General features: G+C 41.0%; 3 protein-coding genes across 9 annotated transcripts in view; 2 read left to right on the plus strand and 1 right to left on the minus strand.

The window, feature by feature from the left end:
* Positions 1-13,213, plus strand: part of nt5c2a (5'-nucleotidase, cytosolic IIa) — a 25,473-nt gene extending 12,260 nt beyond the window's left edge. For all 3 annotated transcript variants that reach the window (XM_079513299.1, XM_079513300.1, XM_079513301.1), the window contains 7 exons: positions 55-162; positions 1,205-1,271; positions 4,268-4,438; positions 4,557-4,608; positions 5,344-5,404; positions 9,224-9,400; positions 9,879-13,213. In XM_079513299.1, coding sequence (XP_079369425.1) covers positions 55-162; positions 1,205-1,271; positions 4,268-4,438; positions 4,557-4,608; positions 5,344-5,404; positions 9,224-9,400; positions 9,879-10,097 — 855 coding nt within the window. In that variant the 3' untranslated portion in view covers positions 10,098-13,213. The remainder of the gene's footprint in view (positions 1-54; positions 163-1,204; positions 1,272-4,267; positions 4,439-4,556; positions 4,609-5,343; positions 5,405-9,223; positions 9,401-9,878) is intronic.
* On the minus strand, positions 12,972-15,789 carry borcs7 (BLOC-1 related complex subunit 7). The gene is made up of 5 exons (XM_079513310.1): positions 15,650-15,789; positions 15,301-15,363; positions 15,128-15,171; positions 14,983-15,003; positions 12,972-14,833 (listed from the first exon to the last, which is right to left on the minus strand). Exons 1-5 carry the CDS (start codon positions 15,779-15,781, stop codon positions 14,782-14,784), a joined length of 312 nt encoding a protein of 103 aa, XP_079369436.1. The 5' UTR covers positions 15,782-15,789; the 3' UTR covers positions 12,972-14,781.
* On the plus strand, positions 15,133-21,833 carry cyp17a1 (cytochrome P450, family 17, subfamily A, polypeptide 1). 5 transcript variants are annotated; one of them, XM_079513305.1, is made up of 9 exons: positions 15,160-15,241; positions 16,757-16,941; positions 17,089-17,227; positions 17,811-18,046; positions 18,156-18,242; positions 19,508-19,732; positions 20,074-20,243; positions 20,851-20,954; positions 21,336-21,833. In XM_079513305.1, exons 2-9 carry the CDS (start codon positions 16,795-16,797, stop codon positions 21,620-21,622), a joined length of 1,395 nt encoding a protein of 464 aa, XP_079369431.1. In that variant the 5' UTR covers positions 15,160-15,241; positions 16,757-16,794; the 3' UTR covers positions 21,623-21,833. The 5 variants fall into 5 exon arrangements, with proteins under 5 accessions (XP_079369432.1, XP_079369431.1, XP_079369429.1 ...); XM_079513303.1 differs by having other exon boundaries at positions 15,164-15,241; positions 16,693-16,941; XM_079513304.1 differs by lacking the exon at positions 15,160-15,241 and adding an exon at positions 15,283-15,383.
* Positions 21,834-23,804: the final 1,971 nt, after the last annotated feature.

A 23,804-nucleotide genomic window follows, 5' to 3' on the forward strand; every position in this document is an offset into this window, starting at 1 on the left:
GTGTGTGTATGTGTGTGTGTGTGTGTGTAATATGTATGTGTGCGTACAACACAGGCAGGTATGCCCCACAGACCTTGGAAGTCCTACTTTGATCTGATCCTGGTAGATGCCCGTAAACCACTTTTCTTTGGAGAGGGAACAGTACTGAGACAAGTGGATACAGTGAGTTGTACCATAACACCAGTTGTTATTGCTGTTAGTGATATCATTGTTTCATCAAACTGCTATCTCAGAGGTGGTCCATCGCCACCCGGCATGACCCCATCCCACCCACTCTGAAGTCCCAGAGCAAAGCAATACAGTCCTCACTTTAGTCTACCGAAACATCATGACCTCGGCCAATCAATAGCAAGCAGTGTTACATGTCACCGGTTTGGCCCTGTTTAGCTTGCCTTGAGACCACTCTGGGGAGACCAAAATTGGTACCCCACTAAGTCCACTTTGTCCCAGGTCCTTGTACATCTCTGATGTCGGGAAGAAACCACTTGAGTCCAAATTTTTCATTTATCAGGAAATGAAGAAAAACGTATATTTTGAAAACAAAGCAATACTGCCTCCTCAAAGTTGGTGTTGTGACTTTATATATTGTCAATTACTTTCATGAGAGGGGGAGGGGTGGTCACGGTGGAGTTAGCTGTTTTAGCAGACAGTTTGAGGGTCCAATGGAGTTAAGAGAGCCCAAGGGCTTTTTACTACTTTTCATTGGTTCAATATTTTCGACTTAAAGGGTGTTCAATAGCCCTGATTTATGCAAAAAAAAAAGAAGAAAAAAACCCCCTCAAAAATGGAGTTAGGTGGTTTCCTCCCAATGGCAACGAATTATGAAAACGACGGCAGAAGAAGATGGTGTGATGATGTGTGGGAATTGGTATGTGGAAAGCAAAAGTGTCATTAGTAGGGCTGGCTCCAAATATTCGGATTCGGCTTTTTCAACAGGTTGCTATTCACATATACTTCACAGATAGCTTAATTTTTTGTATTATAGTCTTTGCTTGCATGCAAAGTTGTTTTCAATATGCTCCCATGCTGATCTGCTACTGGTTGCTTGTGGGTGTTTTGGCCTCTTTGGCAAATATACTAGAAAGTTAAAAAATGATTCTCTCATAGATAAAAAGGTCACTTCATTTTATAAGCTGTTACAGAACCCTGTATGAAATGGATGCATCCAATGTACATGACTTATAATGACCGGCTCCTCTTTCAGGCATCAGGCCGCCTGAAGATCGGCACATACACAGGACCACTCCAGCATGGCATTGTGTACTCTGGAGGTAAAGAATGAGATTCCAAACCATTTTCCTGACTTTTACTTTTACTCTATATTATATTACTCTTAAAATAGTAATATCTACCAGCTCATAACATGTGGTGTCGTGAATCTTGTAATGTGTTGTGAGCTTACCATCTATAAATGTGGCATTACTGTGTACTAGCGCAGTGGTTCCCAAAGTGGGGTCCGGGGACCCCCAGGGGTACTTGAGGGAGTTCCAGGGGGGACCCAGCTAAATGATAATTTGTAACCAAATGGACCCTTATGGGTCTGTAACTCAGAGAGTGTACAAATGGAACCTAACGGGTCCATTTGGTTCCATTTGTATACTCTCATAGTTAAATTAACAGTGGTTTTACAATATAAATTGGGGTACCAGAGATAGAAATGCCATTAAATCGGGGGTCCGTAGTGCGTGTGAAACTGGGGGTCCTTGAAATGAATATGTTTCGGAATCACTGCTGGAGCCGTAAAAATCCTCCCTTATCGGGGTCCCTGGCATATGTTTTCAAATGGGGGGCCCGTGGCCTAATAAATGTTGATTTGGGGGTCCTTGACACGAAAAAGTTTGGGAACCACTGTACTAGCATATTCATCCCACAGCACTGCAGACTGCTGCTATGGGCACACAGCGGCACATTGTGGTCACTCATACACTCAGTTAGGGCTCTGCTATGGGCACACAGCGGCACATTGTGGTCACTCATACACTCAGTTAGGGCTCGGCGATGCACTTCAAATCAGTATCACGATTATTGTCAACTTTGCCTCAATTACAATGAATGCAAGAGTATTAATACAATTGGTTATATGAATAGATTATTAGTTTTGGAATAACCAGCCCTCAAATTCACAACTTCACTCTACATCCAGGAACCCAGTAATGAAGAACAAACGTGGTCCTTCTGCCTCGTAAAAAAAGATAATAAAAGCAGAAGCGTTGACAGCATTGCTGTCAGCAGCCTAGTGTAATGTAACACCATGTGTATTTATTTACTGTAAGTCCTGAGGGTTTTACTAGAAGCCACACTTGCTCTGTACTTGTGTGGCCCTGTAGAGCTCAATGGGTAAGGCGTGCTGCGGAGTTAACATCTCTGTCCACATATCCCACGATGTAGTCTCGTGTCAACTATTCCACAATCTCCGAATGCTATACAGTATATAGAGTCTGGAACTACACCTCCCGAAATCCAAGTAAGGAAACTGCCATTTCCGTTCACGAAAATATATTTTAAAATATCTTTCCAAGCTATATGCTTAGATGATTTCTATTTATATTAGGATACATTTGTGCGACTGTAAAGACGAAACGGAAGTTGCTTCAGACTGTATGACGGAAGCATTTGGAAATTGCGAGAGGCAGCAGTCTGGCAACGCGAGACTACCCACGATTTGGTTTAAATCATTTGACAAATGATCTAATACTATATGTTCAATAGTGGATTATAGAGCTCTTCACAGGTCCTAAAATAGGTCTGATTCTGAGCCGTTCCGAGATGTTTTGCCAAATGACAGCATCGAGCCCGAGTGGACTTGTGAAATTTGTTCCGAGATCCGATTATTTCTGCGATTTTACAGACCCGACGAGAAATCGATGATTGTATGCCGGTGTGTTGAATTCAAATCAGCCTGGCAGCTGGCTTGCCTTGCGGTATTGTACGCTACCCAATACGCATGCATTGCGTAGCTCAACTTTTCTTTTGTTGTGCTGCAGTAATCTGATCCTAAACCAGCCTAAAACATCGCAGTGCAGTGCAGTGCGCCGCAGGGCAGGTGCACACACTGTCAAACAGTAGTACAGGTGGTCTCGGATCCACTCAGGTATTACACATAATGATAGACAGACCCCGAGTTAAGAGGTAATAGAACCGATACCGACCCAGCCTCGAGTGATTTTGATCAAATATGTATCCGACCCGTATAGGTCTCGGATCCTGTCTTAGCCTTTTCTTAGGCCCCATTTACACTGGCAGACAAATCTAGCCTGAATCAATCTGTGCCACGTCAAGATTGAAATCCGATTGGTTTAAATGATCACATGACTCATTTAGACAAATCAGATTCCAATCTGGATGTGGTCTGATTCAGGCTGGATTTGGCTGCCAGTGTAAATGGGGCCTTAGTGTTCCCCCCCCCCCCATGTAAAGCGTCTTTGGTTACTCTGAAAACCTATTCATCTATTTTATTTCATACATCTTATATATTACATTATTATTGAGTATTCCCTATAATCCAGAGAATGTACACCAAGCACACCATTACCCGACAGCCCTTCACTTCCACCTTGACGGCACAACTTGTGTGTGGGAGTCGCACACCGAAAAGGGCCAATCTACAGGGTCACACCGCCTCCTGCTGCGACGCGTTGTGAAATTGTAGATCTGCTATTTTCGGTGTGCAACAACAGTGTGTAACTAACTATAAATAAATCAGGCATACTTGTTTCTTGCTGGTCATGGCACCTGTTCAGTGGGGAGGTGAATTGGTGATGATGGCATGATCCTCCGCACACCACACGTAGTGCATTCCTGCTGTCTACACGATACCAGAACAAGACAGAAGTTTGGCATTGAGAGGACTGCAGTATATTGGCAACAACTACATTTGTTGCCATTTACAGAAAGACGTACACAATAAAGCGGAATATATTTACAATACATTTACATTTTAGGTAATTTATCTGATTGGCTTATCCTAGAAGTACCACCGTAGAATAATTCTTATCTGTTTGATGAATTGAACATGGTGGACCCTGTTGTAAACAAGTGTAATGCTTAATTGGGTCGTCCACTCACAGTTAACAGCCTTTGTATTGAGTTTGTGCTTGAAATGTACTGTAATTCTGCAAACTGTTAATACATTTTTCAATCAATCAAAAAAGAAAGCTCTGAGATCAGCCACATGCTCCGAACAATGTAAGAGGAGAGCAAAGGATTAATTTTATTTTACAGCCGTTTACTGCGTTTTACCAAAACGAAACCATGTCTGTTGTCCCAGGTTCGTCAGACATAGCGTGTGACTTACTGGGGGCCAAGGGGAAGGACATTGTGTACATTGGGGACCACATCTTTGGAGACATTCTCAAATCCAAGAAGCGTCAAGGCTGGAGGACCTTCCTGGTTATACCTGAACTGGCCCAGGAGCTGCATGTGTGGACGGACAAGAGTGGTGAGGCTGGACACACACACACACACACACACAGATACATTACAATTTAATCAATGATACATTTACTGTGTACTGATGAGTGACATCTGTTGTCCTTGTTGTTTTCTTTTCTTTCCAGCCATATTTGAGGAGCTTCAGTCCTTGGACTGTTTATTGGCTGAGCTCTACAAGTGAGTATTTAACCCCTGCTGACACACAGACATCATCTTAAATACATTTGTAGGTGTTTAGTCAATTTGTGACATCAACCATGTTGATCAATGCTAAACTGTTTTGATTGCAAGAAGACTTCTTCTGTTCCATTCTATTTTTCTTTCTTATCTTTTTTTTAAGATACTTTTGGGGCTTTTTTTTGCCTTTATTGATAGATTTACAGTAGGTTGACAGGAACCGGGAGAGATGGGGGGGGGGAGGCACGCAGCAAAGGTCATCGGGATCGGGACTCGAACCCGCGACACGCTGTCATGCTGGATTATCAGCCGCTAGGCTAGGTCGACCTGGGCCCTTCTGTTCCATTCTGATCATTGTGCTTTGCTGACTGATCTCAGAGGGGAGAATGGCTACTGTATGTAATGCCATGCTATGTCGCCATAGTGACACAGACAATCTGTGATGTTTTCTATTTGCTGCTGTGGCGATATAGAATGTTAGATATAGTATTGATCTTTTATTCCTACGGATAAAGACACAGATATATTTAATCTTGATCCGTCTGTCAATCACAGATCAATCTGATCAATTTTGTTATATTGATACTAATGTGCACATCCACCTCATGGCTAATGGGTAAAGATTAAATTGTTAATTGTTGAACCCTTAAATAACTTAAAACCAGGGTGTTCATTATATGTATTTGTATGAGAACCGCTGTATATTCTACAATTAGAGCTGTGTTTTGTCCCCAGGCACCTGGACAGCAGCAGCAATGAGAGACCTGATATCAGCACACTGCAGAGACGCATTAAGGTAGACAACCATGTTACTTGACAAATATACATTGATTTTCAACTGAAAAACGTGTTCCCTTGTGACACATCTTTCAGTTGAAAGTTTTCATAGAGCGACCTGGTCGTGCGACAAAATAAGAATTGGCCTTTACCGTTCCTTCACCCTTTCTCTCATTACTTTTTTTCCCTTTATTTCACTTTGTTTGCTTTTCCTGTCACTTGTCAGGGATCTGAGCAGTGTGTGCAGTGTTGTTTTTGTCCAGTCTTAGTCCAGTTTCAATCACTGTTGTTAGTTTTTATAGTATTTAGTCGAACTCATCCTATTTTTATTTAGTCACGTTTTAGTCGACAAAGTCGAGCATTTTAGTCTTAATCTTAGTCCAATAATCCGTACATTTATTTGTCTAGTTTTGGTCAACGAAAACTGTTGACATTTTAGTCTAGTTTTAGTCTGACAATTATTTTAGCCCTTTACTTTTTTGTTAGCCAATATGTTTCCATCTAATCTAAAAAAATATTTCACATAGCATTTAGCTAAGCCCCTCCCCAAACTATGATCCAATCACAGCTAAGCATAACATGGGTTAGACAAACCTCTTCACCAATAGTTTTCCTATTATGATAAAACATTGTTTTAAAAAAGTAATGTCACGCACATATTTTTCCAGTGCATATGGCAGGCCTTGTTGACGGATTTGGAAGAGACTTTGAAGGTCTGGTTCCAAAAATTAACCAGTATTTAATGTGTAAAATCTATTTTATTTACATTGGAATGAATGAGCCCCGCTGGAAAGTGTCCAAGTAGGAGTGTCTAAGTGGGTGAGGGCGGGGCTTAGCTAAAGGTGAATTGTAAGAAATACATCCAGGAATGGAACATGTTTTGATTGAATCTGCAAATGTATTTGGAACCATAACCAGTCACAGAAATATCGACGCTTGCATCCTGTTTAACTAACTGATCCCAGTACAGTACAACAAGACAACACCAAATGATTGAACCAATGTCCAGTTCAACCAACTGAACCCATTCAGTAGCCTACTTCCAGGGTGGTTGGTTTACCAGGCTAGTAGCCTATAGACTAACAAGACAACATCAACATCTAGTTATAGAACAATGTCCAGTTCAACCACACTGACGTGGTTTCGTTAGATACAGTTTTTTTCTCAACTGATTCTTGTAACTTATTCGACAATTCAAGAGGTGCAATCAGGGGCTCTGAATTTCAGGGCTGTTATTAAGCTCAGCAGTCCATATACTGAAATAACATACTTGACCATTGATGAAGTAGAATCACAATCAGAAGAACATTCAGAAGCATTCAACAAAGCCATCTAAATTTTATATTTTGAGTAGGAGCACAATTACCTAATTGTGCTTCAAGTGAGCATGATGAGCATAATGACTCACTCCCACTGTAATGGGTCATACATAATTGCTGTCCAAGTGTTCAGAATTCAGATCCACCATTGGGGAGCAGTTAGAAGGTCTGCACAAACCTTAAAGACATAGGGAAATGAAAAATATGTTTTTCACACTTTTAGAGCATATCCAATCTATGCCAACACAATGGGAAAATTGTGTATTTTTACATCAAAAGTCCATAGAAAGGCCAATTTTAATTACTTCCTTTGAACGAAAACTCGATGCATGATGACGCGTCGAGGCCTGCATGAATAAAAATTGTAACATGTTGACAGATTTTCAACCATTTTGGGCCAAGGTGCGCTGCTTTTCTTTTCTACCTTTCATTACACAGTAGATTTTGACATTTTCTATGTATGAAACATAAGCTTCTGGCTAAATGTACTATGTGTATGTTTCATTGTGCTGGGTGTCAACCACTTAAGTTGAAGCGTTTTCTTTAACAAATTTGCTAGATTTCAAGATCTAAAGATCTAAGTAAACTAAGGCCCCAATACTTGGTTCAGATGTTAGGTATATGTACAGACATTTGAGAAAAAAATTGTGTCAATATAACACATTTTACAAGCAAAAACAGCAGCACAAGATTTTTGTTTATTGGTTATACACTTTTGTATACATTTCTGGCTTGTGACAAAATACCACAGGATAGAAGGAGAACTTTTTACCCAAAGTCCAGCAGGGTATTGTCTATGCAAAAATGCATTGGATGTGCCCTTGGTATGGGAACGAAAGTGAACGAAAAGGGACCTGACAATACGGACTATAATGTTGCTCCTGAGAGGGAAGTCTGGAGCTCTTTGGTGGAGCTGTTGCCCCCGCGACCCGACTACAAATACGCGGTTGAAGATGGATGGATGGATGTACATATCCACATTCATGGATAAACACGCCAAAAATAAAAGTTGATGCATTAGATCTAAAAAAAAAAAGACAAATAAAAAAATAAATCACACCTGTGTGAAGTGAGGAGCGCTAATATATTAAAGTCTAACTGAAATGAAATGAAATGATTACTATATTTACCCAGGGTATCTGGGCTAAGCTCAAGAACTTGTTTCCAGCCAGGCCCTGCTCATAGAACATTTCATCGTAGTGGTTCAATGCCTTGTTCAAGGGCACTTCAGCGGTGGTAATTTTAACGTGTCGGACCGCTGATTCGAACTGGCGACCTTCCGGTATCAAGACCGCTCCGCTATCCGTTCGGCCACAACTCATGTTGATTAGGTAATGTAATGGTGATGTAAAACAAACGGTGCCAACACAAATTAAATTATCTTTATTGTTAATGGCATTTAATGTTTGTGTTAGGGACAAAATTGTCAATGGCGTTTTTAAAACAAACATTGAACTAAAAACAAACATTAAACCGAGGGGCTAGCCCCTCAAAAATAAAAATAAATCACACCCGTGTGAAGTGAGGGGTGCTCTTATCATACATAATCAATGTCATCCATCATCATACATCACATTGCGTGCTCAACCATCAAATCATCAAAAAGTCATTCAGGCAATCACAATTTGCGTCCTCACTTTTCCGTCTTCACTTTTGTCTTCAATGTTTGTGTTTACACAAACACGGAAAACTGGACATAGTCATTTTGAGGCCCCTCAAAAATATATTTTATGGGATTTGGGGGTTTTCAGGCATGAAGGGGTTAATATGCATTAATTAATAATGCATTAATTAATCATGAATCAAATACATTGTGCATATCCACATTCATAAACACTGTAGAAAGAAAATTTGATGCATTTAGACCAAGTATTTTTGCATTATATAAAGCTTTATTTTCAGGGATTTGTTTGTGTTTCTTAATAACTAAAAATGCTCAAGGGATATCACTGGGCATCTTCTTGATTATTGTTAAGAGGTGACCCCAAGGCCCAAGCTACAAGAATCAGTTGAGAAAAAAACTTTATCTGACGAACTACGTTCACCCCCACGGCTCCCAGACTACCGCACACACGCACATGTGCATACGTGTGTACAAAATTGCACAATTGCGGGCGTGTAGAATAGATAATTTAGAAGTCATTTAGAAATATAAATTGACTTGTCTTTTAGTTCTACTCTTGTCCACTAGTCCCTCCCTGGCATTTTAGTATAGTTTTTATTTGTTGACAAAATTGTCATTATATTTAGTCTTAGTTTTAGTCATCATAGCTTAGTTTTTATCTAGTTTTTATTTGTTGACAAAATTGTCAGTATATTTAGTCATAGTTTTAGTCATCGTAGCTCATTTTTATTTTGTTTTTATTTAGTTTAAAAGTCAGTCGACGAACATTTTTAGTTTTAGTTTTAGTTTTAGTCAACAAAAACAACACTGGCAGTGTGCTCACTCTCTGATCAAATGGATCTATAACCCATGCCAGCTGTTCCTCCACTGACCTTCTTCTATTGCCTGTATTCAGAAAATCACTCATGACATGGACATGTGTTACGGCATGATGGGCAGCCTGTTCCGTAGCGGCTCCAGACAGACCCTGTTTGCCTCTCAGGTGATGCGTTATGCCGACCTGTATGCCGCCTCCTTCATCAACCTGCTCTACTACCCGTTCAGCTACCTGTTCAGAGCCGCACATGTACTGGTGAGTCTTGACCGTATACATTTTACGCAGGAAAATCCTCGGTGTTAATTTAACTCATAAGTGTGTACAAATAGACCATAATGTGTACAGTTACAATTGAGGCATTTGGGGGAAGCTCACATCCAGAGCAATTTACAACATGCAAGGTCTGGAAATATCCGTGTTATACAATATGTTGTCAGGTTGTAAACCTTTTCTAATCGTTGCCTTGGGAAACAACATAAATCGTCAGTTTATCTTCAACCTTTAGTTAGCTAGTTGGCCTACAAAAGTCAGTGAGTAGTCTTGTCACTGCTGCCACAGACCTACCCCGGCTAGACACCTGCAGAGCCATTTAATGTCATGTGATAGTGTTGCAATTGTAAACCGCAGACTTTCAGATTTTCACATGAGTTCACGTGTCCTTGCAACAATATAATGTTGAAATTGTCTCTAGGGAATGTTCGCTATTCCTTTGTCTTCCTCTATCCTTCCCCAGATGCCCCACGAATCGACAGTGGACCACACGCACGTCAACATCAAGGACACAGAGTCTCCGCTCGCCACACGCAATCGCCAGGAAGGAGACCTCCACGAGTTTGAGCGACACCAGCTGACACGCTCCATCAGTGAGATCCAGCCACCGCACCTGTTCCCCCAAACGCCGCAGGAGATCACTCACTGCCACGACGAGGACGATGATGAGGAAGAGGAGTAGACGTGGAGAAGGAGAGAAGGTGAGGCGACAGGAAGGTTCCCACAGACATGCAGAGGGGGAGAGGGCTGAGGTGCTCTACCCTTCTCTTCACTCCCGTAGATGTCCTAGTTTCATTTTTCTCAACTATTGTAAGTGTGAAGACAAGAAGTCAAGGAAGATAATGGAGTTATCTTCAAGGAAGATAATAGAGTTATCTTCCTCGATAGTTTCCTTTCAACCTGAAGGTTAGTCTATGGATAGATTGGAGTTGGGTGAGACAGGAATGTCTAGCGGCCATGGTCTCATTTACAACAGTTGTGAATTTACCTGTGGGATTGTTACATTTACAACTAATTACATTTGCAGAACAATGTGATGTGTAGATAGTTTCAGCGGAGTGGTGTAAAGTCAGAGTGGCAACAACGCCGTTCACTCCAATGGACCAATGTTTCAGCAGAACAGACCATTATGTAACTGGAGCTATCTGAGGTCTACGTGGGTCACGTGATGATAATGTATTTTGGACTTACGTTGTCGGCACTCTCTCTTTACATCACTCTGGGTCAGGCTGAAAATAATAACACCGATCCAGTGTTTGTGAACCTCATGTTTGTAACCGTTGCCTTGAGAAATGATGTAAACTGTCAAGAAACACAACTGCGATTATTTACAGCAGCTAACTAGCTAGCCAACAAATATGGTTTTGTTCATTATTAGTATTACTATTAATTAGGGCGATGCCCATTGGGAACGCATGCCCCTTGGGTTAAATATCACCCATTGAGTACTTAGTGCAGAGTACCCTTTATCGTAATACTCAGAGGCCAGTCTACAGTTTATATATGCGCATAAAAGGGACACAAATTTTTGGATTTATAGATGTACCTGAACAACCACCGATCCAACCAACTCAGGACTGCACTCCCTCTGTCCTTGACGATACACAAGCCTAGTTTGAAGTCGATTGTTCGGACAGTTCTGTAGATTTGCTGGGGACAGACCTGCAGAGATTCCATGCATTTATACTGTAGGTAGACTGTACTGTAGATAGTGCAGTACCTGTTGTCAAGAGTACATACCCATGAGAGAACTTGGCCAGTCTATGACATCAGTTCTATGATGTCAGAACTGTGGCATATTTTGGCAAAAAGTGGAGAATGAGTCCTGGGATTTATAGATAATTATCATTATTAGTAGTAGTATTGTTGTTTAAATATTGCTAGTGGTATAGACAGCTGATAGGATGTTGACAAGGATTTTAAGTTTTTCACACATCACCTTGAATGAAAACACAATGTCGAAACCAGACGAGCTCTACCCCATAAGCGTAGAGGTCATACTATCTACAACTGGTAGATCTTCCACTGTCTGCAATTTGATTTATTTTCTTTTATACATGGCTTAAGGGAAATTTGAGCCAAAATCTCAATTGTAATGCTAACTCATACGTCGTCCAACGACTACGAAGTGATGAATGACAATCACTATGCGGTTAAAATAATAATACATTTCTTTTTTACTTTATTCAGTATATGCCATTTTTGCCATTCAACATAGTATAATTTAGCAATTTGCACACAGAAACCAGTATGCATTTGTCACTTATACTGTAATCCCTCCCCATTGCTATACTGCTTCCCTTTGCACTGCTGTACCTTTTGGGCTTAAAAACATACTCGAGCTAAACTTGTACAGCTAATAATCCCATGCATGGAAGTTTGGACTGGAGCCAAACTCTGTACAGCGTACAGCCAAATAATAGAGCTGTGGTTCTCAGCTCCGGTCCTATGAAGCAACACAGCTGTTAGTTTTACATCCTGCCAAGTAGTTAACTTAACTTAATTTGCCTGGTGTTGAGATGGCTGGAATGAAAACCATTAGTATCCCACAGGCACCCAGGACCAGAGCTGACTGAGAATCCCTTGAATAGACTTACACTTAATAACTAGTCCTCATCCTAAACACAGTCATAAAATTTATTTTTTTCCCCTTGTTGAGCAGAAAGATTGTATGGGCTCTCATGTTGAGATCCAGTCAGTAGGAATGTACAAGGCCTGCTAACTTTGCAAAGCTCCAGAGCGCAATGACAGCTTCGGATTACGAGGTCTAGGAAGCATACACACACGCATGCACACACACATACATACATACACACACACACACACACATAAATACATACACACACACACACACACACTGCTTTGCCTGTTGTAATATTAAACTACCTTTGCCAATCGCCAGTATTCCACAGCTCTGTTGGTCATCTCCATGGAAGATTAGTAAAGGTCAGACAAAGGTTCTGTCTGAATAAGTTTTCTTTTTTTGAACATAGTCTATCTATTTTTCATATATTGACTGTATACATTTAGGCAATGTTGCGCCCATTTTTTTTATTTGAGAATTGAGTTAAACTGCATTATTGTGGTATTTTATTCTGTTTGTGTTACTGAGCTGACTTGGAAAGACCTGTTACTGTAAATCATAATTATTAACACAGATTGCTCCAATGGTATTTCTGCTGGAATGGTTATCATACAGTGTGTACTGGCTTCATAGAAGAGATCAGATGTCATTTCAATTTAAAAACTGAACAAGCACTGTAATTTGTAATTTTGTATCGTTATACTGTTATCCATTTTGCCTTGTGGGCATGTGGGCTGTGCACAGGAAGTGTTTATGGTATTCAGCACTGCATTTAGATGCACATGCTGCCTCATCACATTTCCCATTAAGCAACTTATTTTTACTCCTGTACTGTGGGTCAAAGGTTGTTGAAATGTCTCAATGTGAGTGATGTGTTTTTACCGACCAGTTGTTTCATTTATGAATGTTGCAAGAAGTGTTGCAAAATGCCGTTACCTCAGTATGGGAGAACTTTTGTAGAATGCAGTAACCCACACTGAAAGATAATATATTTTACAGAGATTGTTTCAAAATATACAATTATTTGTCTATACATATACACAACACGCATGTTTTCCCAAACATATATATTTTGGCTCTTTTTGTATTTTGATGCAGAAGAAATGTTTATCAGCGGTTGGGTTTTCAGTACAGATGTAGATCATGTCTGGGTGGAACATGGCAGCAAATCCTTTGTTTTATTTCCCCAAGTAAAGTATTTTTTTCCCCCTGTGCATGTCCTGTAGTTGCCTTTGTCTTCCTCCAGGGACGCTCCACTTGGGATGCTTTGAGCCAATATTGACATTTTAACAATTGTACAGAATTGTTTGCATTACAGTAGGTGGTCTGTGCTTTTAATTACTATACATAAGCAGTACACGCAGACATCTTTTAGCCGTGCATTTCAGTAAAGGACCTAACGATACACACACGTTAAATTAAAAAGTTAAATTAACTCAAGATATTACTGTGTAGTAAGACCACCAAAATTTAAATAAAAACAATGAAACATTTACTGGTATTAACCTCATTGTCAGCTGAGACACAACATTAAACCAGCAGAGGGTGCTGAACATTGTATGTGAACTAAAGTTTTTGAGAAAGTGATGATACCAGGTTTGTGGTTTGACAGTACACTGTAGCCCACACGGCACCATTCTTGCATCCAATTGAATTTATACTTGACAGTCAAGTGCCATGGTTTTAGCCAGCTTTTAGGTCTAACGTGTGCTTCCACACTCACAAATTATTTCTTTTGGGTTTCAGAATGTTTTGCAGTTGCATATCTTTTAAACAATTGTACAAGTGAACTTGCGTCACACTGGAGAGGTTAAAGACTTATCAGTTGTTTTCAAGGATACAGATTCGTCACACCAAAGCATAGGGCCTTGTACTGCCTTTGTAGTTTCAAATGAGTTGCGTGGGGGGCAAGGCAGGAGAGAGCAGAGCTCTACGCATTCAGAACCCAGACCATGGCCATCTGTCCTTTGAGGACCTGATATGGTGTCATTCTTTTGGCTCAAGGTTCCAAATATTGGCTGGTAACCCACATCCAACCTGCAGCCAATGTGGGTCTCGCATTATACCACACACACAAGTGGGACCTTGCACATTCTGCATGAAATAGTATTCAGCTATGGTAAACCACCCCAATCACATTTAAAATGTAATTAAATTCCACGACTGGGAGGGTTTACCAGGCTAGCATTCAGCAGCCAGGAGACATGTACTGTCATCTGTACACTGAATAACCTAAAACATGTCCCTTATGCAGTACATAAGACACAATCCATCTGTGCTTTGTTTAATTGTATGGTGATAAAATGCCTTAAGAAAAACTTAAATTAAAATGATGCAAAATAGAAAACAAATAAGATTAAAGGCAAAATATAGCAACGCCAGGACAACTGCATTGAATTACTGTGCAACGTTTGAAAGTATGCGTGTCGTGTGCAGCCTGAGCTCAGACAACCTTTAGAGGAGTTCAGGGCGGCCAGCTGCTTGTCCTTCAGACATACGCTGATGCCTGCAGCTTACCATGCACCATACTGCATGAACACTTAACAGATGAGGGAAGAAAACTGTCAAAGTTCATTGTTTTACAGCACACATTAATTGTCAGTTCCAGTAAGTTTGGACACGCATTTAGGCACTGTGCAGCTGTCAATTTCAGCACAGAGGTGACAGGTAGTCCACTATCCAGTCAAACATACTGTATTAACTGTGTTAATTTAACTCTGTACAAATGTAACCAAAGCGACCCCTCATGTCTTCTGCTAAAAAAAAATGTATACCAAAAATGTCATTTCAGCAAATGTTTCAGCTGTTCCTGAAGGTTTTTTGAGTGCTCCACGCTGCAGGATGAAAAATAGAAGGAAGAAACTATAACAATACAAGACAATCAGCATGGAAATGCTGTCAAACAGTATGTTATGGCTTTCCTACCCCAAACCTACTGTCCCCATCCCCTAGACATAAACAGAACTCTAATGTTTAGACTTACTTTTTCTGAATGGCCTCTTGTCTGGGTGATAAGAGAGACATGATTATCATTTCGGTGATTTCATTTACATGTAGGCAAAATCAAAGGGTCCTTATATTCCAGCTGGGTAAATTAGTATGAAAACGAACACTGAATCAATACTTACTGATATTGTAAATGTGTGGTGATGATGGACATTTTTCTCAGACTCTGCAAGGAAATAACAGGGCAATGTTCAACATCTGACATCTTGTGGCTCGGAAGGCGTACTGCAAATAGCGTAAGCCGTCTCATTCATACTCATTAGCTATAGCTAGACTCATAGATTGTCATACTTACATCTTCAGAGTGTAGAATTGCATCCTCCTGAATAACCATATTTCTTGCTGCTTGGCCAAGTAGCTGAGGGGGGAAACAAATTGGTAAATAAAAAATACATAGCTGGATAAAGAGGCTAACAGAGAGCTACGGTAGCTTGCAATGTCATTGTGTCAGCATTCGTCTAATTCCTATCAGTGCACTGGTGTTACTTGAAATGCAAAATAATAATGCGATTGACATTATTCTTTTGCATGTCAAGTGATGTGATTGTGATCGTAAAAGATTTTTTTTTTCAGAGTAGATCAGACCCGGTAGTACTCTATTAGCCGCATCCCAAATGTGATTTCTTATTTTAACACCGTCTAACCTCCTGACTCCGGGACCCCTTCAGCACCTGGCGGGTCAACGCAATAACATCCCCGCTGCAATTTCCAACTTTATCAGATAATAAGCTTTTAACAGATTGGCCGAACCTCGGCTGGGACTCTGTGGACGCCATCTTTGCTGTTTGTGTTTGTTGTGTTTAGCTACGGCACGTCTGCAGGGACATAATAAAACAGTTTCTCGTAGTGAAATATCTATATGTTTTTCAGTTTAGTATTTCTCCTCTTCTTTTTATTAAACGTTGTTAAATGCCATTAATTAATTTCTAACGTGCCTTATAGAAATTGCAGTGTTGGAAAAACAACCCAGCTCCTTAAAAAAAACACCATAGAGCACCTGTCTGCATTTGTAAATGGTCCTAGAAAAGCCCTTAGCAATGCCCCCCCCCACCCCCCACACACACACACACACACACACACACACACACACACACACACACTGTATGTGTATTGCTACTAGTCACAAATTATTTGTTGTTGTAAATATGTTGTGTTGTCTTTAAATGCCTTAATTCATTGAATACACAGGAGGACCACAATGGAAACAAGACCCTGGGCTTTTTGTGTTATCCTTTTAACAATCATTGAAAAACTAGTTGCAAACTGATAAAGTATTCAATCAACAAAAAGCAAAAACATTTTAATACAAGAAAGCGGAAAGGTGAATAATAACCACCATTTTAACTATGTGTTTTCTAATTACAAGTATCTCCCTCCTCCTTCCATTTCCCTCTCTCTTCAGCATAGGCACATGAAATGTGACTTTGTTTTATTGCCAACTCCCACAGACAGATAGATACCACAGCAAGATCTATGTTGTTAAGGGGATGAGGGGTCAAGGAGATGGCACTGAAGGAGGCGCATAAAACTCGCCTGCTGCTCGACAGTTATGCAGTCTGCATCTGTCTGTGGTGCTGCTTGACCTGATCCTCCTTTACACGCCAGACTTCTCTCATAAGACATGGATTGGTGTTTGTGTGCTCTCATGATCTTGGCAGTCCTGTTGGCTTCGTTTCTGGTTCTGCAGGCATGGATGGCATCTCTGGGGGGCCCCGGGGACCCTCCTCACCTGCCTGCGCTCCCCATTATAGGTAGTCTGCTGAGTCTGCATAGCGACCGTCAGCCACACATGCTTTTCCAAGACCTGCAGCAGAAATACGGACACACTTATTCCCTCATGATGGGCTCACACAATGTCATCATTATCAACCACCACTTACACGCCAAAGAAGTGCTGCTGAAGAAAGGAAAAATCTTTGCAGGAAGACCCAGAACTGTGGGTGGTTTGATTAGCCTTATTATTATTAGAATAGAATAGAAATAGGCCATTTTATTCATGGCCTGGAATATATATTCTTTTAATCATCAAGAAATGGATTACAATAATTGGGATGTATTACTAATCTGCGAGGGTTTAATCCAGGTAACCACAGATCTGCTCACCAGAGATGGAAAAGACATCGCCTTTGGAGATTACAGCCCTGTTTGGAGATTCCACCGCAAAATGGTCCACAAAGCCCTGTGCATGTATGGCGAAGGCTCAGCATCCATTGAGAAGATCAGTGAGTAGGCCTCGTTAATTCCGATGTTTGTTTCTGGTAAAGTAGCACAATGTAACTTGTCCAATATGTATAATGTTAATACAATATAACTTGTACAATTGGGGTGGTTGTATTTTGTCACCCAGCTCTTCTATTGAAAGATTTAGATCGTGTCAAAGGTCATGTCTCACCTAAACACAGGATCTGACAAAGAATTTGACCTGATCAAAGATAATCAAGATTCAATTTATCCCTTGAGCAAGCAGGCAGCGCCAATAATGGCCATGAAATATAGCTGAAGTGCATTAGATTAAAATGGCTAGACAGATGACACAAAAACGGTTAAGTGGCGCATAGCTTTCTACCGTATTTTCTTCTAACTGTTTCTTGCGACTCTTATCCCTGTGGACAAAGGACAAAATGACAATGTGACACTTTTACTGGTGTTCCTGCACCTCTCTTCATCATCTGTTCTTTGTGTCCTGTGTGACTACTTCGTTGGCGACAACATTTCCCTTGTGGGATCAATAAAGGCCTATTTATCTTTATCTAATAGAAGTAGTAGTATTTAATTTAATTAAAGTACACATTCACCCCTCCCCAGTCTGCCATGAGGCCCAGTCTCTGTGTGACACCCTGTCTGAGGTGGCGTGTTGTGACCAGGCGTTGGACATGTCCCCAGAGCTCACCCGGGCCGTCACCAATGTCATCTGCGCCCTGTGCTTCAACTCCTCCTATCGCCGTGGAGATCCTGAGTTTGAGTCCATGCTGCTCTATAGCCAGGGTATCATTGATACGGTGGCCAAGGACAGCCTGGTGGACATCTTCCCCTGGTTACAGGTAGGTAAAATCACAAGTTTTGTCATGCAGAAAAAACAGACAAGTCAACATCCTGCCTATTCGCCTGTTTACCAAACTAATAATGGACCCATATATCTCTCACTCTCAGGTTTTTCCCAATGCGGGTCTGCGCCTCTTGAAGCAGTGTGTGTCAACCAGAGACTGTCTGCTTCAGAAGAAATATGATGAACACAAGGTAGGATTCTTTAAGACAATAGTAGGCAACAGGCGAAGCGGTGTTCCATCCATTATCATCATTGTATATTCGCACCACTGTACCTTTTGCAATCAATCAATCAATCAATCAATCAATCAATCAATCAATCAATCAATCAAAACTGCAGTTTCACTATACAAGCCAGTTGTACTTAGACATGCATATGGTTTAAACTTGAGACAAGCATCATGCTACTGGCATGAACTACTCTTTCCATTCTTCTTTGAATGTTCTGTTTTCACTGTCAACTTTACTCTTTAGACTTTTGGATAAATTAAATCAGTTTCACATGCCTTAAACAATACATGGTTTCTCTCAGTAACTAAGAAGAGACCTTGAACAATGAAAGAGCTCTTGTTTTTTATTTGCTATATATCCTCTAAATACCACATTCAAGGCCTGGTCATGGACAACATTATTACACAATCATTTGTATCGGCACCTGTAACATTAAATTACTCACAAACTTGAGTATACACTAGTTATACCAGACATCTTTATTGATTAACTTTTGTAGCAATATAGTTGTATCTAAGGTGGTCTGTTGCATGTTCCAATTCTTAAATTTGCCATTGATTGTGTTACAAATTCATCTATGCATTTGTCATAGGTCCGCCGGCCGGCCAGCCCACCGGACGTCCCTATGATAGTATTAGGATATGAAATGGGGCTGAAGTGGTTAAATAATAATATACATTTTGGTATTTTTGAGTCCCAAGAGTCCCTAGTAATGTAGTTTCAAAAGTACAATATTTCAATTTGAAATGTAGCTGAGGGAAAGTCATGTGCTCGCAATGAAAACAAATAATCCAAAAATGTACTTAAGTACGGTAGCCTACTCAAGTCCACCACTGGTGTGCATGTAGGCCAGGGTTGCCCACACTTTCTAGACTTGAGAGCTACTTTCAAAATGACCAGCTCAACCAGATCTACCCACCACAAATATATACATATATTATCCCATTGCTGAAAATACAAATGCACTTCTTTTCCTTTTTTGTAATATTGATGTTTGTGTGAACACTTTTGAAAACACGGTAGGCCTGTTGCATTGTGGGTTTGCGCTGCCCTTTTTGATGTCGATCAATCAAGTGCAGTCACCTTAATGTGTGGCAGATGCCAAAAATAGTTTATTATTTATTTTGAATTGTATATTTTTAGGGGCCATGTCATGTGTTCTACCTGTACAGCCTGTGTGATCTACTGGTAGATCACAATCTACCTTTTGGGCACCCCTGATGTAGGCAGACTACAGTGACCATGTGCAGCGGGACCTGCTGGATGTTCTGCTGGGAGCCAAACGCAGCGCTGAGAACCAGAACCCCAACACAGCCGAGTTCAGTGCAGAGACGGTGGGCCTCAGCGATGACCACCTCCTGATGACAGTGGGAGACATCTTTGGAGCTGGGGTGGAGACCACCACCACTGTGCTCAAATGGGCCATCGCCTACCTCCTCCACCATCCACAGGTATGAACGAGACATGGACAATTAACACTGTAAAAGGTTCACCATCAGTTTACCAATGGGCTTTATCACATGCATGCATGCACGCATGCACACATATAGTTTTATGTTATAGTATCATGATGTTATATTATCATTAAAAGTGATGAGTAGTGTTTTGGCAATTATTTGGGGGCCCACTTGCAATACCCGCATGGCCCACCAGTGGTCCCCAGCCCACAGGTTGAGAATCACTGCTGTATTCTTTCTTTTCAAGGTCCTTTTATTATATAGATATGAATTAACATAACAAGCATTATTCACAGAGGAAGACAACATTTCACTTCACTTGTGTGTGTTCTCAGGTGCAGAGCCGTATCCAGGAGGAGTTGGACCTTAAAGTGGGAGCAGACAGGACCCCCCAGCTCAGTGATAGGGGCAGTCTACCCTACCTGCAGGCTACCATCAGGGAGGTGTTACGCATCCGCCCTGTGGCACCACTTCTTATCCCCCATGTAGCCCTCGCAGACACCAGGTACTGCTGGACACACACACACACACACACACACACACACACACACACACACACACACACACACACACACACACACACACACACACACACACACACGATTGTAGATCCCCCTGGGGGTCCCGACCCACAGGTTGAGGACCACTGCTCTAAACAGGATTTGCGCACTGAATAGTGAATAGAAACGGCAGCGAATCTGGTGACACCAGGTAGCAGAATTCGTTGATAAATCAAACAGTTTTACCAGACTAAATACCTCATACAGAAAATGTATCTGGACAGATTTAGGCTGGCTTTGCCAGCCATAAGGCTTAGAATACAACATAGACATTCATTTTCAAATCTGCTAAATGTTATCACACTTCCTCTCAAAGATAATCAGACTGTTATATATTTTTAGTTAAGTTTTATCCCACGATTTTGCAACCCATTGTTTTTGATCTAATGTAATTCTGGGCGCTACACTTCTACACATCTGCCAACCTGGGGAGAGCAACGGTCCATTTGGTTACCAACTCTCCATCATTTAGCTTGGGACCACCTGGAACCCCATCAAGGACCACTGGTTGAGAACCACTGATTTAATATGATCTCACCTGACTCTGTCTAGCATTGGGGAGTACACAGTGAGGAAAGGAGCTCGGGTCATCGTCAACCTGTGGTCACTGCACCACGATGAGAAGGAGTGGAAGAACCCAGAGCTCTTTGACCCTGGTGAGAATAATAATATAATAATAATCATGATGATTTGATCAGCATGGTTCCTGTCACATCATAAGTTAGAGCCTAACTACGAGTTAAGAGTAACTACTGAACTCAAAAATATTTTGAGCTCATTTTAAACTCACAACATGTGCCTTTTTGAGAGGAAGTCACCTTCTCTATAATGAGGCTGACATGCCTAAAAATTGGTACGCCAGAGTTAAAGTGGCAAAACATTGTCATGTTCTGTAAGGGTCATTACAGGTCAATTTTTACATACAGAGTTAAATTAACATACAGAATATTTTCTCCTGGTGTTAATACAATAGACAAGATTGGCATACAAATAGATACACAGACTGTTATAACAGCCTGATCCTTTCTTTCCGTAAGGTCGTTTTTTGGATGAGGACGGCACTGGCCTGGTTATCCCCTCACCCAGCTATGTGCCGTTTGGTGCGGGGGTCAGGGTGTGTTTGGGGGAGGCCTTGGCCAAGATGGAGCTTTTCCTGTTCCTCTCCTGGATGTTACAGCGCTTCACCTTCACTGTGCCCACGGGCCAGTCGCTGCCCAGTCTGGAGGGGAAATTCGGGGTGGTTCTGCAGCCAGTGAAATTCCAGGTGAACGCCAGGATCAGGCCAGGCTGGGAGAAGACCAGCGAGCCCCAGAAGTGTTGTTGAAATTGGCCGATGGCGGTTCCTCAAAAAACAGACTGCGATTTGCCAGTGTATGAATCTGTCCACTTACAGTTGGAGGCCATCGATATTGTCCTTTTCTTTTTGCTGAGGTTTGCGTGATCTGCGCAAAAGGACAGTTAACCCATTTTGGGGCGGGAACCCCTTTTGGTGTTTTAAACATTATGTTATAATTTAGCTATTGAAAAATAGCAGATCTACAAGCTCATAGCGCGCCACCGAGTGGCGCGCTACGAGCTTGTAGGTCTGCTATTTTTGAAAAATCGTGAAAATATTTATTTCAGAAAACTGGAGGATTTAGAAGGATTTTTTAAAATTTTGAGGTCAGGCCTAAATGGGTCAAATGATAAGGGACAATATCGGTGGCACCCAACTGTAGATAGTTCGAGACTGCAACATTCACAGAAGAAGGAAGAATTGGCCATCGGTAGTGTGAGTGGCAAGAAGACCTCCTGGGTTACACATTCCCCCTATTTGCCCTGTTCGGGATCAATGTGTAAGAATCTCCCTCAGCTTTACTACCATCTTTTCCAGGGCGTCCCACTCCTTCTAACATGCAAATGCATTCCATTTCCAGTGCTACAGCCAGAACCAGCTTGCATACATTGAACGAACACTCCACAAGTGTCTGTCTATTCAAATGTATAGGAACCCAACCAAATGACTATTCATAATGTATATAATTAATGGTTAAGTTAAGTAGATGGCACCTCTGACAGGATTTACAAAACAGCAGGAATAGATGGGAATAATAAAATACACGCTTCGCATTCAGTCAAAATCACACGCACTGTTTATGCTTGGCAACTCCGTTAAGTGGTATACGTAACTTTTATAAACTAGCATCAATGCCATTCAGTGTAAGACCTCAGCTTGCCTCTTAACTTGCTAGTTTTGACATCTAGTTCATCCTCCAAAAAACAATTGAAAAGTGCTTGAGTAGAAAGGAGTATGAAAATAAATTCTGTGTTTAAGGTGCCTTTTTAGGAGAAATGTCGCCCATACTGTTTAGGTTCAATAATATTATTCCCCGTGACCTTAGATAAATCCATTTACAATGGATGCCTTGTTATTCACAGTATGATAAGAATCTGGAAACAAATCAAAACATATTTTAGGAACAACTCACTATCTTTTCTGCTCCCTATAGCTGATAACCCTTCATTTCCACCATCCCAACTGGATGACACGTTTGCACAGTGGAAGGGTTTGGGTATACGCACAATTGGTGACTTATATATAGGTGAAACTTTTGCCTCATTTTCTCAACTGCAGGAAAAATATAGACTCCCTAGGAGTAACTTTTTTAGGTTTCTACAGGTTAGGAACTACATCCGTAACTTTTCTCCCACTTTTGAGAGAGCTACACCTTCATCCCTAGATAAGTTCCTTCTTAATAATATAGAACCAGACGTGAGGGTGTCACATCTTTATGAATCATTTCAAGTGGCAAACCTACCTACTACATCAGCTATTAAGTTGGCATGGGAAAATGAGCTGGGGACTTCAATTTCAGACGAGCTCTGGGAAGACAGCCTTGAAGAAGTTAATGCGTGCTCTATCAACTCCAGACATTGCCTTATCCAGTTTCGAGTCATACATAGACTCCATTATTCCAAATTAAAATGACATATTCCCAGATATTTCTTCGCACTGTGACAAATGTAATGCAATAGATGCAAATCTTCTTCACAACTTCGCCCTCGGATACAAAGATATTGGATTAAGATATTTGAGACACTCTCTGATATTTTGAGTATTCATATTGACCCCGATCCTGTAATAATTATTCTGGGTTTGTCAGACTCCATGCCTATGTTGACGAGAGCACAGAAACAACTCTTCTCATATGGTCTGATTACAGCAAAAAAAAGCATTGGCTAAATTAAATGACTAGTACACTTCATTTTGAGAGAATAAGGTATTTCCTGAGAAACAGGGAGAGACAATTTGATAAGGTTTGGCTGCCCCTTGTCCATTACTTGAGTAGAAACAATTATTAGACAGGATACCACGGATATGGTTGACTGTACGCCATTTTCTTTTCAGATGTTTTCCATGAGCTTTTTATCATCTTACAATTTTATACTATAGTATGCGGTGTCACTGAGCAGTATGGGTGGGAGGGTTGAGGGTTTTCTTTCTCTTTTTTGTTTTCTATAAAAGA

This window comes from Electrona antarctica (assembly GCF_951216825.1).
Source record: "Electrona antarctica genome assembly, chromosome: 10".
NCBI classification, from domain to species: domain Eukaryota; kingdom Metazoa; phylum Chordata; class Actinopteri; order Myctophiformes; family Myctophidae; genus Electrona; species Electrona antarctica.

Bases quoted from the DNA above. Each gene is read 5' to 3' on its own strand.
- borcs7 (XM_079513310.1), bottom strand. From the start codon at position 15,781: ATGGCGTCCACAGAGTCCCAGCCGAGGTTCGGCCAATCTGTTAAAAGC. The intron at 15,364-15,649 runs GTTAGACGGTGT...TTCCCCCCTCAG, and splicing joins AGGGGTCCCGGAGTCAGGAG to CTACTTGGCCAAGCAGCAAG. The intron at 15,004-15,127 runs GTAAGTATTGAT...CTTATCACCCAG, and splicing joins ACCACACATTTACAATATCA to ACAAGAGGCCATTCAGAAAA.
- cyp17a1 (XM_079513302.1), top strand. From the start codon at position 16,627: ATGGATTGGTGTTTGTGTGCTCTCATGATCTTGGCAGTCCTGTTGGCT. The intron at 18,047-18,155 runs GTAGGTAAAATC...TCTCACTCTCAG, and splicing joins ACATCTTCCCCTGGTTACAG to GTTTTTCCCAATGCGGGTCT. The intron at 20,244-20,850 runs GTACTGCTGGAC...GACTCTGTCTAG, and splicing joins GTAGCCCTCGCAGACACCAG to CATTGGGGAGTACACAGTGA.